Source organism: Carcharodon carcharias, chromosome 2, assembly GCF_017639515.1.
Source record: "Carcharodon carcharias isolate sCarCar2 chromosome 2, sCarCar2.pri, whole genome shotgun sequence".
In the NCBI taxonomy this organism is placed as follows: domain Eukaryota; kingdom Metazoa; phylum Chordata; class Chondrichthyes; order Lamniformes; family Lamnidae; genus Carcharodon; species Carcharodon carcharias.
Window position 1 is genome coordinate 196824894 of NC_054468.1, and position 19441 is coordinate 196844334.

Consider the following 19441-nt stretch of genomic DNA (forward strand, 5'->3'; position numbering starts at 1 on the left):
AGTAAGTGTAGAAGTGAAATTAACTGCCATCCCAGTTAAATTTGTGGGATTACCCAGTCTTTAAATAACTGTGCAAGCCTACTGTTTTTTAACTACTACTGTTTTCTAACTAAAAATCCTGCCAAAACAATTGAAAATTCTTGAAATAAAGGGCCCCAGAATGCCAATTGTCCATTAAGGCTAGGGTTTAAACTCGAATCTCATCACATCAAGATGATTTTTGGCATTGCAGTTATGACATTATACAGTTTGTAATATTAATTTATTATATGATGAGATTAAAATCTTAACTATATAAAATAAGCTGTTTCAATTGTAAATTCGTTAAGAGTTGATCTATACTATTGGCAGTTTTTAAGTTCTTGTTGGACATTAACATACTATTCAGGGCCTTGTTTGCATACAGTGTGCATGAAACCCTGACTTTACTTTTGCTGGGCTTCTATTCTAAAACAGACTATGCATGTTGCTACATTTTTCAAACTGATAGTTTGCTGCTCTTATTGTTTGCCATGACTTTCAAATATGTGCTGAGAAATTGTGGAGCACAGTCCAGGTTTAGCATTCCATGCACTTTATATTTTTGACTTGATTAACTTTGCATGACTCTACCTTTTTGCAGTATCTTTGTGATATTAATAGAAACTACATGGGGAGGGGATGAAGCTTCTTATTCACCACTTCAGTATTCTGTTGTAATGCTTTTAGAATGGTTAAGTGCAAGGTGAAGTCACAGCAGGAAGTGCAACCGATCTATGTAAAGCTGATTCAACAAATTGGGCCTGCTGACCTTTTATTCACTACAAAGCTAATGCCAACTTCTATTGTAAAGAAGAGAGAACCTGGAATCAAAATCCAATATTAAAAATATCAAGGTTATAGTACAAGAGAAGTGAAGCTGATATCAAGGAGAAAATCTTAATTCTAGTGGTTCTCTTTCCTTAAAAAAAATTATTTCTTGATACGTGGGCTTCATTGTCTATGGACCTATGACCTGTTTTTCTCTTTAAATGAAGAAGTTGAGTATTATGCAAAAAAGCAAATCAAATTACAGTACACAGCCTTAATTCTAAGCAGATGTGTTTGAAGTATTTTGCAAGATTTGCCATGTATTCATTAGCTTATTTGTGCAACCAGTGGTATAAGTAATATGAAAGACTTGATTTATCAAGTTGCTTAAAGAGCCTCCAAATTATACTGGGGGAATTCACATATGCAAAAATGACTTTAACAGACATATTCAAGTATAAACCAAAATCTTCAAAAATGGTAATTCATCATGATGTTAATTAGAAGTTTACTATAACACAAACCTTTCGCTGGACATTCTCTTTAATGAAGACTCAGAACAAACAAGTTGATTTTAAAAATATTTAAGGTGATAGTCTCAACTTAAACATTGAATTTCCTTTGCATTAAATCAATTCATCAGGTTTACAGCTTAACTCAGCGGTTTAGTTGGCCGCTTATAAATCTAGTTGGAATTTTCCTCCAGAATTCCCCTCTATTTAAAATACCAACAATCCTTCTACCTTCCTTTTAGATTTCCCTTTTACTCATTGTATGTGATAAATAAACTAATGCTAAATGTTACAAGGATAGGAATTGGATGGCATTAGCTTTCTACTGTAGTGTTCAGAAGTGTTGCCTACAAAAAGGTTACATAAAATACCATGTGGCGGACAAACAAAATCTTACCATTCTCAAAATGAAGGCTCTAAGCCCTATGCAAATTGTTTTTTTATCACTTCAAGGTTTACTCCATGCTGTTTAAAAGTGTACGCCTTTAGGTTTTGATCAAAGTTAATGAATTGAATAAAAATTACTATTTCCTTCATCTAGCCTTGTTTAATACTTCCAGAGCATTACTGTTGTGACTTGCACTTCTTTTATGACGCTTAACTCAAAATGAGATGCTAGATTAATCTAACTTTTCCCTTTGTCTAGCTTTGAAGATTTGCTTCCACTGCTTCCTGCCTGGTGCTTGGTATTTCAGTTACTTACTTGAAGTATAATGTAATCTTTCTTTACACATTTTGATAATCTCACTTTGTTTTTTACAGTGTAAAACGAGCTTCAACAATTGAAAGGTCACACAGCAGCTGGGAAGGTTCTGATGAGCACCGTAACAAATTGTTAAAAGCGCATTCAACATCCAAGTTATTATCAAAACACAAAAGTACAGATAAGTAAGCACTAAATTTTGCGTAAAATAAATTGTTGGCTTTTACTTAATTACAAATCTTGGAAATGTAAAATTTGTATTTCAGAAGGACTTGGGGTATGGTGGGGTGAAAGGTAGAATGTGTAGGAAACTATCAGATGTAAGAATATTGGATGAACAAAGCCATTCAGTTAGTCATACAAGACCTCTTTAAAGATCAATATGGTTACTTTTTAAAATCTTGTTTTACTATTTTACACATGCATTATTAAATTAGGGATTGCAAGGTGATCAAGTTTGGGAAATAAATATCCCAGAGTACAGAATATTTTAGAAAGACAGAATGGTAATGTAATTATTTTGGGGAGGTGAGGGGGCTTTAATCTACATTTAGACTGGGACAATCAAATTGGCAAGAGTGGCCTGGAAGTTAAGTTTGTGGAATGTTTTTGTCATGGTTCCCTGGAACCATATGTTGTGCAACTGACTAGAGACAAAACTGTCTTAGATCTAGTATTGTGTAATGAGGCTGGGTTAGTTAGTAATGTCATAGCATTACAGCATTAATACAGTGCAGAAAGAGGCCACTCGGCCCATTGTGTCTGCACCAACTCCCCAAGTGACCACTCACCAAGTGCCATTCCTCCACCTTCTCCCTGTAAATTTGTAGTTTGTTCACAACTGCTTCAATTTGAAAAAGCTCCTGGTGATAACTCTCAGTAACTATGCCTTCCTCCTCTGCCAATATGTTGTTTCAGAAAGTTTCTCCCACTTTGTAGATCCACTTAATGCTGAACAGACCTCTTGCCCAGGTCCAGAAATTGCTTATCTAAAAACTCTGTTATAACTGCAAAACGTGTGGAATCGCTTTTATTGTAAAAATCCAAAGGTGGTCAGAACCCAATATTGGATCAGAGATATAAGTACCTGTTCCACATCTCAACTTCATGTGGATTTTGCAATTATTAATGACACAATTAAACCAACACTCAATTCTTCTGCAAAAGCAAAATACTGCATATACTGAAAATCTGAAAAAAAAGAGATTAAATACTGGAACTACTCAGCAAATCAGGGGAACATCTATGAACAGCGGAACAAGAATTAACATTTCATGTTGATGACCTTTTGATACAGCTGGAAAAAAGAGTTACGCCAGCTTTCAAATAAATGCAGAGGCAGGGAAAGGGGGAGGGTGAGAACAGAAGAGAAGCCGTGTAATAGATTGGAAGGCAGGAGAGATAATGGGTGGGATCTTCTAGCCCTGCCAAGGTCTACTGACTTTTGGCTGGCTCACCGCATCCGCCATGCCAGGGTCAGAAAATCCCAGTCTTTTTTATTCTATCATGGGATGAGGGCGTCACTGGCAAGGCCAACAATTGGTGCCCACCCCCAAATGCCCTTGAGCTAAGTGGCTTGCTAGGCCATTTCAGAGGGCATTTAAGGGCCAACCACATTGCTGTGAGCTGGAGGCATGTGTAGGCCAGACCAGGTAAGGATGGCAGATTTCCTTCCCCAAGGGACATTGGTGAACCAGTTCAGTCAATGATTGCTGTCATGGTCACCATTACTGAGACTACCATTATATTCCAAATTTATTAATGAAATTTAAGTTTTTAAGCCATTTTGTCTTTTTTCAGCAATACTCAAGTTCTGTACTACCAAACAACTAATTAAATTTAAATTCCATCAGCTGCATGGTGAGACTTGAACCCATGTCCCCAGAGCATTAGTCTGGGCCTCTGGATTACTAGCCCTGTGATGTTGCCACTATTCCACCAACTCCTTCAATTGACAAAAAGGCAAAGGATGGTGGCAGAGCAAGTTAAATAACAAAAAATGTGTCCAGAGAAGGTATTTAAAAAAAAAAAGTAGAGGTGAAACCATTCCACTCAGTATTAAGTTCAGAAGGCTGTAAAGTGCCTAATCAAAAGTTGAGATGCTATACCCCTTCTAATTGAAAAATATAGGAAGTCAAGGATAGAGAGGCTTGAGTGGGAGAATTAAAAATCACAGGAGACCAGAAGCTCAAGGTCATACTTGCAAACTAAACGGAGGTATTCCTCGAAGCAGTCACCTAATCTACCTTTGACCTCCTTAATGCAGAGACCATGTCATGAATAGCAAACACAGTACGCTGAATTGAAAATACAAGTAAATTACTGCTTCACCCAGAAGGGGCATTTGGAGCCTTGTACAGTGGGGAGGGAAGAGGCAAAAGAGCAGATGTTGCATAACCTGTGCTTGAGTGTGAAGATGCCATGGGAAGGTTTAGTGGCACCTTGATTCACTCCTCAATGGTCCCTGCAGAATGCTAAAAGGGGAGGGGATGATGTACTAGATGGTGTCATCATGCTAGAGGTGGTAGAAAATGATGCTTTGAATATGGAGACTGGTGGAAAGTGTAGACAAGGAGAACCCTGTTGTGATTCTGGGAGGGAGTGGGATAGGGGCAAGAGAAGAAAATGGAATAGGTGTGATTGAAGATTGCTGGAGGAGAATCCTTCATTGAGGAAAAAGAAAGGCACTTTAAAGTACTGCTGTGGAAGGTGACATTGTCAGAACAGACAGCAGAGAGACTTGGAAACTGAACGAGAGTCCTTCAAGAATGCAAGGTGGGAGGAAGTGTAATCAAAGTTGCTGAGGGAGTCAATGGGCTTATAGTGGATATTGATCAATAACTATCTCCGGAAAATTCGAAGTGGAGGAGGTTGGAAGCAAAGTCGATGAAATTGTCTAGTTCAGGGCAACAGAAGGAAACAACATCAATGCAGACATCAGAGTACCAGAAAACAAGGTGAGGGAGAGAACCTAAGTGGGGCTGGAACAAAGAAAGCTCCACATATCCCACGAACAAACAGACATATCTAAGAGCCACATGGATTCCCATAACAACACCTTTAATTTAGATGAAGTGAGTGCAGTCAAAAGATAAGTTGTTCAATGTGAGATCAAGTTCAGCTAGGTGAAGGAGGGCAGGCACTGGTTGGACCCCTGTTCAAGGAAGAAGCGAAGAGCCCTCAGGCTACTCTGGTGAGGTATGGAAGTGTAGAGAAATTGGATGTCCACGGTGAAAAGGAGACAGTTAGAGCCAGGAAATTGAAAACTCTTAAAAGTGACAGAGGATATCAGAAGAATTGCAGAAATGAGTGGGAAGAGACTGGACAAGAGGAGAAAAAAGTCTAGGTAGGAAATCAGTTCTGTGGGACAACAAAGACCTAAAGTTACCAATAATTATTTCAAAAATGAAAATTGCCTACAATCACCAGAGGTAAAGTTATCGTCATTGCATGGCATCCCAAAAAAGGTATGTGCATGGATTTCCAAGTTCATTTTAAATTATTTCATTTTTGCAGTAGTTAATTGAGAAACCATAATTTCAGGGTTCCCAAGGGTTTGTCTTCCCTCTCTCAATATTCATCTGGGAGCTCCTCTATACACAATCTTAAACATTATCCACTCCAGCTGATAGCACTCAACTTTCCTCAAACCTTATACTCTCCAGTCCAATCAATAGCTGAATCATTGCATCTTGATTACCTCTCTGCCCTTCAACAGTGCCATTAAATCTGGTTTCTTTAAATTCTTGAAAGTTTTTTTAAAATACAAATTTTTCACAATTCCAACCAGTAGCTATCACTTCTAATGTTTTGCCTTTGATGGCTCTAATTTTATTCCACAGTAGACATTGGCCAGAATTTTTCCATCTGCGAATTGGGGGCAGGGCCTGCTCGCCAATGCGAAAATGACATGGGATGACATAAATATTCAGGAAGGCGGGCAGACAGTGAAATCAGCTGTCTGCCTGCCGACCTGTCAATGGCCAGTTGAGGCCATTGACAGGGTAGTTAACTCAATTAAAGGCCCTGCCCGTCCAACCTTAAGGCTGGTGGGCAGGCCTGGAGCCCCAGCGGGCTTCTGAAAAAACATGAAACCTCATCCACTGGCTGGATGAAGTTTCATGTCTGTTTTTTAAAAGTTTAATAAAGTTTTAGTCATATTTATTAACATGTCCCATCTCGTGTGACATTGTCACATGAGGGGGACATTTTAATTATTTTTTAATTTTTCTATTTTTGATGTTTGTAAAGCTTTCACCGATCTCCCTGACATGCGTGAAAGAGCGCACTTTGACAGTTGGGGAATCCCTCCCTCCCCTGCACAGGAAGCACATAGCGCTTCCCATTGGGCAGCCCGCTGGGCGGTCCTTAATTGTCCCGCCCACTCAAAATGGTGGCGGGGTCTGCTTCAGTGGTGGCGATAGGCTGCCCACCCACCCATCAAGGGCATAATTCCGCCTATTGGTGCTTATCTTGAGTAGAACTCACACCTGCTCTATTGCTAACCTACTTCAACAAGATGATTTGTTTCCTTTTGCTTCTTTCCCTTTTAATAACCTGTGACTTCTCTATAAAACCCGTGTCTTGGAGGCTGTCCCAGCTCCTTTCGTTTGTGGATAAAAGAAGTCACAAGTGGGCATTTGGTAGCATAGTGGTTATGTTACTGGACTAACAACCCAGAGGCATGGATTAATAATCCAGCGACATGATTTTAAATCCAACCAAACCAGCTGGCGTATTCAAATTCAATTAATTCATTCGTACTGGAATTAAAAAGTTAGCATCAGGAATGGTGACCACAATGCTGGATTGTCATAAAATCCCAACTGGTTCACTAAGATCTTTTGGGAAAGAAAACCTGTTGTCCTTACTCGATCTGGCCCATGCGACTCCAAACCCACAGCAATGTGGTTGAACCTTAGCTGCTCTCTGACATGGCATAGTAAGCCACTCAAGAAGGTAGCTCACCATCATCTTCTCGAGAGCAATTAGGGAAAGATAATAAATAATGGTCTCATCAGCGACACCCACATCCCATGAATTAATTAATAAAAAATCAGCAATCTCCCATTTTCTGTGAATTCCAGAAGCCATTTCCCCCTCTGCCTCTATATCCACCTTTTCAGCAGATGTTTGAAAGTGAAATACTCCAATCACAAACAAGAATCTTAAACTTAACAAAGCCAATTACATAGGAGGGGAGAATTGATGAAGGTTGATTGGGTAAATTGACTAAAAGGCATGATAGTAAATGGACAGCAGGAAACATTTAAAGAAATAATTCAAAATGTTCAACAAAAATACATTCAATTGAAAAACAAAAATTCAGCAAGAAAGAGCCATCCGTGGCTCACTCAGGAGGTTAAGGATAATAGATTAAAAGAAGAGGCATATAATGTTGCGAGGAACAGTAGCAAGTCTGAGGATTAGGAGTGTTTTAGAAACCAGCAAAAGACCACTAAAGCATTTCTTAGAAGGGAAAAAGTAGAATTTCGGAATAAATTAGCCAGAAATATTAAAACTGATTGTGAGAGCTTTATCAAGTATATAAAAAGGAATTAGAAAGTAGCTAAAGCAAATATTGGCCCCTTAGAAGCAGAGACAGGAGAAATTATCATGAGGAATGAGGAAATGTCAGAGGCATTCAACAGATATTTTTTTCTGTCTTCACAGTAGAAGGCACAAGTTGCATACCAGAAATGGAGGGTAACCTAGGGGTTAAAAAGAGTAGGGAAATTAAGTTAATTAATATCGGCAGAGAAAAAGTGTTGGAGAAACTTAAGGGACTAATATCAGGCAGATCCCTGGCCTACATCCTAGAGTTCTAAAAGAGATAGCTGCAGAGATGGTGCTTGTGCTGCCTCTGATTTTCCAAAAAAATACTTTGATTCGGGGACAGACCCACTAGATTGGAAGTTGGCAAATGTAACGCCACTTTTTCAAGAAAGGAAGGAGGGAGAAAATTAGGAACTATAGCTTAACATCAGTTGTTGGGAAAATGCTGGAACCTATTAATAAGGAATAATGTGCTTAGAAAAGTATGGTATGATTAGAGCAAGTCAACATGGTTTTACAAAAGAGAAATCCTGTTTGACAGATTTATTAGAGGTTTTGAGGATGTAATTATTAGGGTAGATAAGGGGAAACCAGTAGATGTGGTATACCTGGATTTCCAAAATGAATGCAATAATGTACCATCAATTTAATGAAAAGATTAGGAGGCAAGATAAGGAGTTGGGGTAGTATGTTAGCATGGATAGAGAATTGGTTAATGGACAGGGAGCTAAGAGTGGGTAGAAACGGGGCCTTTTCAAGTTGGCAGTTGTGACTTGCAGAGTGCCGTAAAGGTCCGAGCTGGAGCCTCCGCTAATTACAATCTATATTGATGACTTGGGCAAAGAAACAGAGAGTCATGTATCTAAGCTTTCTGATGATACAAAGCTAGGTGGAAAGGTAAGCTGTGTTGAAGAACAGGCTGTAAACAGATATGCACAGGTTAAGTGAGTGGAGAACAAGATGGCAGATGAAGTATAATGTAGGGAAATGTTAAGTCATTCACTTTGATCATAAGAATAAAAATCCAGAATGTTTTTCAAAGGTGCAAAACTTGTAAATGTCCTTCAGAGAGACTTGGGTGTACTAGTACAAGGAACACAGAAAATTAGCATGCAGATACAGCAAGCAATTAGGAAGCTAAATGGCATGTTGAACTTTATCGCAAGGGAATTGCAGGAATAAAGAAGTCCTGCTACAATTAGAGAGTTTTGGTAAGACCACATCTGGAATACTGTGTGCAGTTTTGGTCTCCATATTTAAGGAAGGATATGCTTGCACTGGAGGCCATACAGCAAAGATTCACTAAATTGGCCCCTGGAATGCGGGTGTTGTCCTATGATGAGAGGTTGAGTAAATTGGCCTATGTTCTCTGGACTATAGAAGAACGAGAGGTGATCTCATTGAAACAAACAAGTTTCTGAAGGGGCTTGATAGGGTAGATGCTGAAAGATTGTTTCCGCTGGTCGTGGAATCTAAAACATGGTGGGACAGTCTCAGGATGAAGAGCAGATCAGACTGAGATGAGGAGAAATTACTTCGCTCAAAGGGTTGTGAATCTTTCGAACTCTGTACCCTAGAGGGTTATGGATGCTCCATCATTGAATATGTTTAAGGCTGGGATGGACTGAATTTTGTTGTCTCAGCTGGGAATTGAGGGATATGAGGAGTGAGCAGGAAAGTGGAGTTGAAGCCCAAGAGTTGCCATGATAATATTGAATGGAGGAGCAGGCTCAACAGGCCGTATGGTCTACTCCTATTTCTTGTGTTCTTTTGGATTGATCCAAATCATCAGTAGTGTCAGAAATTATTGAACTTATTTGGCGGTCTTTCAATTTGATATGTGTAAATTTTCCACATGATGGCATCTCCTCCCACCCAAAATCTTGATCCCACCCATCGGACTTCACATCACCCCTGCCATTTTCAGGCAGGAGATGGTGTTAAGATATTTAAACAAAGTCTGGGAATTAAAACAGCTTCACACTCAGGCCATTATTGCCTTTATTCTTTTATTCTGCCAGAGCCTCTCTTCGGATTAAAATCAGAGCTATTGTTTCTGGTAATTGTACTGTTGCCAATGAACGGGAAAGGTTTATATGGTCCAGTGAGTGAATCATTACATCATCGACCTACAAAAATGGTTTAACTGCTGAATTTGCTTGCAGCCAGAAAAGATGGCAGCCTCTGCCTTTTGTGACAATGGCAGGTGTGGGTGAGCCTCTGAAGGTGATGGCGAATCCCACGTGTTTAGTTTGGTTGTGGCTTATGTTACAGACAGGGGAGAGTTGGTAGGATAGCTCCCCCTTTTTCCACATCGCAACTAACTGCAACAATATGTGTTTTAAAGAAGTGTTTTAACCTCTTGAGTGCTGTGACTCTCAAGAACCAACACTAGGCAGGCTTTCTAGTAATTTTTTTTTAAAAAAGGAAGAATAAACATTTATTTCTCAACACCCAAAATGTAATCGCAACAGCACCCACTTATTCATTCACACAAGACACACACACAAGTGAGAAAAGTTGATGACAAAAAAATGTAGATGCACTTAGAGTCCAAAAAGTCAGTTACTGATTTTTCAAGGTGCTAGCTGCAAATGTTTCAGACTGGAGGATTCTCTTCCAATTCACTGATATCAATGGAGGTTGGACATTTCTAGCGATGAACTCTGTGGCTTATTACTTGCAACAGTAGGCTCCTGGCTTTCCTCCAGTTGAAGTTGTAGTCGAGTACTTGTAGGTAATAGGCTAGCCCCTGTTCTCTCTGCCTCCAAGGATTCTAGACAGGGTCCTTTCTTTTGCTGGACGGAATCCTTTTTCTCTGTGGTTTCTGACTCCCAGATTGACTGACCTAGGTTGCAGTTCAAAATGTGAGTCAATAAGGTATTTCATACCATAAGCCAGTTTCTGCCATGTAACTATAGTATTGATATCCCCATTGTCCACACAAATGGTTCCTGACGATGTTAGCACGGACACACAATGTGATTTGGATGTTAGCCATTTGCACCTTCTCATGTTAAAATGGTTTTCTTCACTCACTTCTTGTGGAATTTCAGTTTTCAGTCGCTAAGTCTGGGCAGCCGTTATGCAGCAGTTTCTGTAAATATTTAAACAATAGGAGCTGTTATCGCCACATAGGAGACCTGTTGCATATTTAATGTCTCTGCAATGGAATGTCCAAAATGTCATTTACATTTTAATGCCCTGACCATACAAGCAAGCTACTTCCAGCCTCAGGCAATTTCATGTCGGTTTGCAGACAAGGAGAAAGGTCACCTAATTCCCTGGACTCCATCTTGTCTGTTTTCATTCTGCTTTTTAAAAGTAATGTCCATTTTTTTTAATAAATGCGCAGTCGTAACGATGTGAGCTAACTGGATTGCCTGGTTTACCTGCAACAAAAAGACTATCAAAAAATGTCATTACTTTGTATAATGACACCCCTTGCCTTTTATTATGCAAAATAAGCTGAATTGTGATTGAGGGGAGATTTAATAGAGATGCACAAGTTTATGACGGGTTTAGATAAAATAGACAAAGAAAAGCTGTCCCCACTAGCTGATGATACAAGGGCTGGGGGACTCAAGCCATAATGGCTGAAGGGCTATGTGGAACTATTTTCTTCATCAGGTTGTGCTGTACCTGTGGCGAGCTTGCTTGGTTCTAACATTACGTGTCAAAAGTGGAAAAAAGATTTGAATTTCTTAGCACTGTGTTGATTTCACCTTGATGAGAACATAAGACCCTGCAAATCATCTCACCACCATACACTTGTAGATCCATACTTGATGTAGTATGCTGGGTATATAAATAGTCTGCTACTCCTAAATAGATTGTTGGAGGATAACCCTAAAGCATTTCACACTCAGTTTCTGTAAGGTTTTTTTGGTTCCATTTCCCAGCTATGTTTTGTGACTTTTGAGCTGTCAATATAATATGGGCAGAATTAACTATACAAGGCAGAATGGGGAGGCTGTTTGACCTGTCTTGTTTTACCCTATCACACCATTTAACCACCTCTTAAATGATCATGGAGCATTTTCCTCCACTGACCTACCTAAAAGACTATTCCATATATTGATAGCTCTTTGCAAGGAAATAGTGCCTCCTTCCACCAACCTTAATGATGCCTTTCATCAGTTGATCCTGCACTTGTGTTTTGACTTGAAATAGTGTTCCCAATTAACCTTTTTCTATTTTACATCTCCGTTAAGGCCCCACTCATCTAATTCTTCCATGGCTGAGTTTTTCTAACCCTTTCTAACAACTCAGCTTTCTAACATTGGAATCAGCCTACTACTTTATATATACCATATAAACTTGTGTAAAAGTCGAATTTCTGAGCCCCATTTTTTAGGTAAAAAGTTAGGGAGTTGACTTTTACACAGGTAATGTTTTCAAGGGGCGTACTTCCAACTAAAAGGTAATGGGGAAGCCATCGCTGAGACGTATGGAAACACCCAATCAGCACTTGCATCATTTGGGTATGTGTGTGTGGACAGTGCTAAACTATGGAACTTATCTTTGCTTCCAAACATGGTGCCAGGGCTTAATCGGTCCATGAGGATTCTTTTTGCCAGTCCTATGAACTTTGAACTGGACTTGCAGCTCTCAGTCTTTCAGGTAGCATGGCACTTGGTTCCAGATTGATCTGCTTTTATTGCGCTCATCCGGTGTTAGGTGAACGTAATATCAACATGGTGCTTCCGCTAAAATCTTATAGACGTATCGAACTTGAATGCAGTCACTGATACAGTTTCATCAGGTTGTGCTCCTGCTTTAGGGAGACTCTCCAACCCCCCACAGCCCAGGAGAGGAAGTGGCGGCATCGGCTAAGCCTGCGGTTTTGATGCTATTCGGAGGTCAGGGGAAGGGCAATGCCATTGAAAAATGGCATGCAAGTACTGTTTTAATGATTAATCTGCAAGTATGCTTTGATAAAATTAAGCATTTGTTGGCTGAAGTTGGGAGTTGACTTCCACATATGATTGACTATTATTCGAGTAATAGTCGAGTATGTATATTGTGCTTCATAAAAATATTTTGTCCGTATTTTTGAATTCTTGCTTGAAAATTCAATTTGTCTAATAGCTGGTTATTTGAATTTCACTTAAATTATTCTTTTTTTTGCCAGATCTAAAGAACCAGCTATCAGTCAAGGTAAAAACAATCTTTTGGACTTATTTAATGCTTGCAACTTTTTATTTTTGAATAACCCATTACAGATTTTATTTGTTTAATTCAGCTTATAAAAAATGGAATTGAATTTGAGTTAAGTTCATAGAGAATTTTAATACCGTATTGTGCTAAAATGTGAGTGAAGACACAAGGATGCGACTGTTGAAGTAAGAGGCACAGAGTAAAGACAGTCATTTAAGGTTTAAGTAGTTCTGTTTATTTGAATCATTTATTACTCATCAGGTATGTACATTTCAATGTTTCAAAAATTTTTGTGGCTTGATTATATTTTTAAAATAGTTGCTTAAGTGGGTTTTGTCCTGTGATAAATAATAAAATGACCTATCTAATCTATAAATAATATATATTGCTCATTCTGGAATATTGCAATGTGGTTAAAGGTGACCAACATTTTGCAGAGTGAGATTGATGAAAGCAGGTAATTAGTTTCTTATGTTAATAAAGTCCACGTGGCAAAAGTATTTGATAAATTCAGAAGGACTTGATACTCATAAATGCCCTGGGTTAGGTGGTATATATCTTGAAATGTTGAAAGAAATGTATGGGGCTGTGGCTACTGCAGGGCCAAATCATCATGATGTTGCTTAGGACTGAATGCAAAATATTTTTAAAAAGGCAACAAAAATAACTCAACTACAGGCCATTAGCTAAACATCAGTAATGAGAAAGGGTAGTAGCTTTGTAACACCAATTTTGTAAAAAGTGTGAAGAAGGAAAGATTCTACCCGAAGAACCTTCAGGATGTCTTTGATGATAATGTAGTGTTATGACCAAGCAGTTGGTATAGCTGAGTTATTTAAAAATCCCAGAGGGAAACTTTAAACAACTGTCATAACCTATGTTAAGTGGTATGTTTGAGATGCAACTCTAAATTCAGGAATCAGACCATCAGTTCTCGAGAGGTTTTATATTAAACTAAATGAAACATTTTATTAATTTACACAAGTTAAAAACAAATTCCCAAATTGATCTCCATTAAGGCAACGGCAACCCATGGACTTAACCGGACACCAGGCAAAGCATTTTCACCTTACAACTTTAAAATGAGGCTCCTCTCACTTTAGTTCCTGTGGAGGCAGTTGTAGGCTTACAGCTGCTTTGATCATTGCCTCTGCCCTGCACACACAAAACTGCTGTTGGTTATATCCAGCACATCTCATTGAATGTAAATTCTCACTTTATCATCAACCCCTTTGAATTCCACCTCTTCTAACTGTAAAACTCCTTTCATGGTGCCACTCTTATTATTATCCAATTATTATTGCTTGGTCTCTGCTAACTTTCACCCCACTTCTTGAATGCTCTATTCAACAAAATGCAAATGCACCTCTACTTCTCTGTTTACATCTCAAAACTAGTACACATCAAAGCACCCAGACTAGCTGGCTTTAATCCAATTAAGACATGCCAACAGACTAAACCTCTATTTAGAAAAAAAATTCCAATAATATATACAATAATAACTTAATGACAGTAGACAGTGATATCATCCAAGTTATGATTTTCACATTTAAGGAAAACCTTTATGGAAGTTCCACATGAAAGGCTGCTGCTCAGATTTTAAAGCTATTGGAATCAGAGGTAGAAAATGGGATTGGCTATTAAGATAGAAACAAAATACTCTTCAGATGTATAATATCAGACCCAAAGGGGTAAGTGGCTGGACTCCTTTTGTTTGTAATCTACATGAAAATCTGATAAAATTATGCTGAGAGAGAAAATAGCAACAGCATTACTAAAGAATTTAGATTGGTGATGCAATTAGATAAATAGTAAATTAGATTTTTCATTGATAGATGCAAAGTACTGCACATATTTGGAAAACATATGTTATAGTATGCAATTAATCCAATTGAATTATTACAAGAGGATTTAGGAACTGACCCCAATTATCACTTTCTATGTCCAGGCATTGTGCTGAAATAGTTTGAAAAAGCTAATAGAGTGGCAGGAGATATAACCAGAACAGTAAAATAAAAATCAACTGAAATCAAGCCTAATGACGGAATCTCACAAGTACTAAATTGGTTTTCTTGTCACACCATAAAAAAGACATTTTCATTGGAACGGATGCAGTAAAGAGCAACCAGAATATTTTCAAATCTAAAACTGACAAGCTATCAGAACATATCAGAAAAAGTAATCAGCTTTACATTTTACAAAGAAGGCGGCTAAGATGGGACCTCATCAAATATATAAAGTATTAAATTGTACTGACAAGGTAAATAAATTCAGGATATTATTTCAAAGCAAGCTAGGATCCAGCAATAGAAATCAATATAATTGCAACATCAATTCAGGAAGAACATCTTTACTCAAGTAATAAATTTTGGAATGAAATATACCAATCGGGTTTAGCAAAGTAAAATATGTCGGGTAGTTCAAAGTGCAAATTGGACATTGTGATGGAAGAATATTAGAAAATTAGGCTTTTATGATCTCTTTTTTTCTTTTGTGCTATCCATTTATTAGTATGTTTTCTGTCCTATCATTCATTTTATTTTTTTAATTTGATGTTTTAGTTTGATGGTAGGTAGTGATTTTGCATACATTATGATTTGTTTTAAGTTTTCTTTTTATCTCTGTCTTATGGTCAGCTCAAAGTTCACGGCGTGGAGCATACAGCCAAGGTAAGTACCAGCCAAACATCATCCAGTGAACTTCTTGCTGACTGTAGCTTTTGTAGTCTGTTTTTGTGTTCTGATTTTCTGGGACCACACAAGTCATTATAAAGCATTTAGTGTATAGGAATTAACTCATGTATTCATTATTCCCATATGTACTATATGTACCTGTTTGAATTTTTAATCTGGACGAATTACCACGTTGAAGCATTAGAATAATAATTCAGGCATCAGTGCCCCCAAAAATAAATCAGTGATGTTTTTCTTGCGCAACAGGTCATAAAATTTGGAATTTTGCATCCCTGGAACTCTGTCTTAAATGTGCTAAATAATATTATGATTTTGTGGAGAGGTATTTAAGTGTATTTTGGTCACCTTGAGATTTTATATTGAAAGTGACTTTTTGAGCTTGTTTAGTGCTTCAGTGTTTGGACCAGTGTTGACTATTTTTAACTGAAGTCAGTGCCACTTAAATCTCAGTTAATGTTTCCAACCACTTCAGATTTTTTGACAGACATTTTATTGATCATTCTCTTTTGCTGAATAACATCACTTAAAAATACAGTAATTACCTTAGAACAACATGCAGCAGTAGCTGTAAACATCGTCATTTCAGACTTACTAGTTATATATTTGGCGTGTGCATAGTCACAAGCCTTATCAGTGGCTAGATGGTGCTCTTTAAGCCTGCCTTCAAATTTAGTGAGCGGACACTCCTTGACAATGTGAGTTATTGTTTGGACTACACCACAGCTGCAGCCAGGATAGTCTTGGCACCACCCTACTGAGGTTGGGTGGCTGCACAGAGGTCTTGGCCAGTCTGGAAATGGTTTAAAAGGGCCCACTGTCACAGTGGTAAGTCAAAGCTGGATGAACAGTGGGATCTGCGATCAGAGAGCAGTTCCTGCTGGATGTTTTCCACTGCCATAGTTTCCTCAGCTGTCACTCCCTGACTCGGTGGGTTTAACCATTTGGCAGTGGTGTAAGGGAAGGCAGACTGCTGGTGGGTTGAGGATATCATTGAATAAGGGCAGGCCTGGGTTGGAGTAGACCTTCTTCTCTAGTAGCTTGCCTGTTGCAATTACCCTCCCGATGTGGGCAGGTGGCAATGTTACTCAGGACTCGGAGCAGGGGAGGTAAGTTGGTCGAAGAGTACCTGTGATGATGCACATTGTTGAGTTGCACATCGATAAGTTTGGTGTGGACAGATTGGTACCATACTGATAAGTGGTATCCTGCAGTTGTGTATATGATGGCAAGGAAAGAGGTCCCTTAGGATCGTGGGCTGTGATCCTAATGAGGTACCAGCCAATTTACTGAGGAGGTGGTTACGGGTTTTAATTTTTCCTGTAGCCTTGATGAGATGTTGTCTGTATATGAGGGTTCTGTCAAAGGTGATGCCTAGATAAACAGGAGGGGATCGTGCTTCAACCTCTAGCAACCAGGTTGGCGATCAGATGAAACAAGTTCACTTCATTTTAGAGGCAAAGAGGCAAGATTCAGCCGAATGGATTCTTTTTAAGAGCCATACACCAATAATGGAAGCAGCTTCTTTTAACCTTCATCTATAAATCTGTAGTGCTACAGACTGTTATACGTAATGTAAGAGTATGGTATTGCTGCAGAGTGTGTAATATTTTTGATTTCCTAGGTTCCAATAACTAACTTGATTCTAGTTGACCTATAATACAAAAGAAGTGACAAGTAATGGATTAATCTACTATATTTGGAAAAAAGTGTTGGGTTTTTTAAATGTCAAAATATTGAGTGTTAACTTGATAAACATAAACTTGCAGTCACTTAGTCACATTTCATTTTGAGTGCATTATTGTTACTGGCCCTCTACAATATGTGGTATCAGGAAATGCCATTAACCTGAGTACTAGGTAACAGTTTGTATTACAACCATCTACAGAAGTGGGATAAGAATTTGTATGCTTTGAAGGGAAATCGGATACTTTTCTTAGTGTATTTTGGAAGGTGATCACAACATCCTTGTTTTTAGTTGAGCTGATTATCAGTTGTTTGTGTAAAGGTCAAACCAACTATGAACATTGCTGTATGGATTCTGGTTTCTGCACTTGATGAGGAATAGCTATTTGGAGCTAACGTGGGGCACCTCCTTGCTATGGTTAGTTTAATCTTTTTGCAAAGGTTTTTGGCTAGAATAACCATGTCTTCACATAAAGAAATTAAGTAACTTTATGAAAATAGCAGAGTGCAGTGTTCGTTTATCTCTATTACTCTTTTCTTCTTGTCTTGAGCTTAAGAAAATGATTGAAGTGTCCCATTTTAGTATATTCAGTATAAAGGGGAATGGGAATTGTACACTGCAGATGTGAATGCTTAAGGGGAAACGCAAAGGCATTGATGCTCATCAATTTAACCTTTGCTGTCTATTTTACTTTATTTTCTTACCCTTGGTAACCCCATCCTCAAGCCAAAACACAGGCCCCAACTGCAAGTTAGGGAGCAGGCGTATACTCTGCCAGTGGTACATAGGCTCCTCGAGTCTGTTCTGCCATTCAGTAAGATCATGGCTGAAATGTAAGCTAACTCCATGTACCTGTCTTTTTATCCCCTTAACACCCTTAGTTAACAAAAATGTATTAATCTCATTTTTTTAATTAATTAACCTAGTGTCAGTTGCTGCTTGCAGAAGAGAGTTGCAAACTTTGCAGGTAGAAGTGTTAGCCAGTTTCACTCCTGGAAGGTTTTGCTCCAATTTTTAAACTTTTAAAAGATTTATTCATGGGAGATGAACGTTGCTGGCAAGGCTAACGTTTGTTCTCCATCCCTAATTGCCCTTGGTGAGCTGCCTTCTTGAACCACTGCATTCCATGTGGTGTAGGTACACCCACAGTGTTATTTGGAAGGGAGCTCCAGGTTTTTGACCCAGTGACAATTAAGGCACAGCAGTATAGTCCCAAGTCTGGATGTGTGTGGCTTGGAGATGGCTTGGAGGGAACTTGCAGGTGGTGGTGTTCCAATGCATCTGATGCCGCCATCCTTCAAGGTAATGAGGTCGCGGTGGAAGGTGCTGTTGAAGGATCCCTGGGGAGTTGTTGCAGTACCTCTTGTAGATAGTGCACACTGTTGCCAGTGGTGAAGGGAATGAATGTTTAAAGTGGTGGTTAGGGCACTGGTCAAATGGGCTGCTTCGTCCTGGATGGTGCCGAGCTTCTTGAGTGATGTTGGACTCATCCAGGCAAGTGGAGAATATTCCTTCAGACCTCTGACTTGTGTCTTGGAGATAGTGGACGTGCTTTGGGGAGTCAGGAGGTGAGTTACTTGCTGCAGAATTTCCAGCCTCTGACCTTTTATGGCCACAGTGTTGATGCAATTAAATTTCTGGTCAATGGTATCCCCCAAAACATTGATGATGAGGGATTCAGTGATTGTAATGCAGTTGAACATCAAGGGAAAAATGGCTAGATTGTCTCTGATTAAAGATGGTCATTGCCTGGCATTTTATGGTGCGAATGTTACTTGCCACTTATCAGCCCAAACCTGAATGTTGTCCAGCTCTTGTTACATGGAGGCACAGACTGCTTCAGTATGTAAGGAGCTACAAATGTTACTGAACATTGCGCAGTAATCGGAGAGCTGCATCTGACATTATGATGTAGATCATTGATGAAACAAATGAAGATTTTTCTGTAGGAAGAACTCCTACAGTGATGTCCTGGGCTGAGATGACTGGCTTTCCGCAACCACAACTATGCCCCCTCATCCTAGACTTCCCAACCAATAGAAATAGTTTTTCTGTAACTGCCCTATCTGTTCCCCTTAATGTCTTGAAAACTTCGATCAAGCCACCCTTAACCTTTTAAATTCCAGGGAATACAACCCCTAGCTTTAAATCTATCCTCATAATTTAATCCTTGGAGTCGAGATAAATATTTGCTGTACTCCCTCCAAGGCCAATATATTCTTCCTCAGGTGTGGTGCCCAGAACTGCTCTCAGTATGTGAGCTGTGGTCTAACCAAGGCTTGTATAGCTTAAAGATAACTTCTACTCCCTTCTATTCTAATCCTTTAGAGAAAGACCAGCATTT

General features: G+C 38.9%; 1 protein-coding gene across 4 annotated transcripts in view; it reads left to right on the forward strand.

The window, feature by feature from the left end:
• LOC121293998 (echinoderm microtubule-associated protein-like 4) overlaps positions 1 to 19441 on the forward strand; it is a 363716-nt gene that overhangs the window by 215103 nt on the left and 129172 nt on the right. For all 4 annotated transcript variants that reach the window (XR_005946679.1, XM_041217491.1, XM_041217498.1 and 1 more), the window contains exons 6-8: positions 2064 to 2189; positions 12695 to 12720; positions 15357 to 15389. Coding sequence is in view for 3 of the 4 variants with exons in the window: in XM_041217491.1 (XP_041073425.1) it covers positions 2064 to 2189; positions 12695 to 12720; positions 15357 to 15389 (185 nt within the window). In the remaining variant the exon portion in view is untranslated. The remainder of the gene's footprint in view (positions 1 to 2063; positions 2190 to 12694; positions 12721 to 15356; positions 15390 to 19441) is intronic.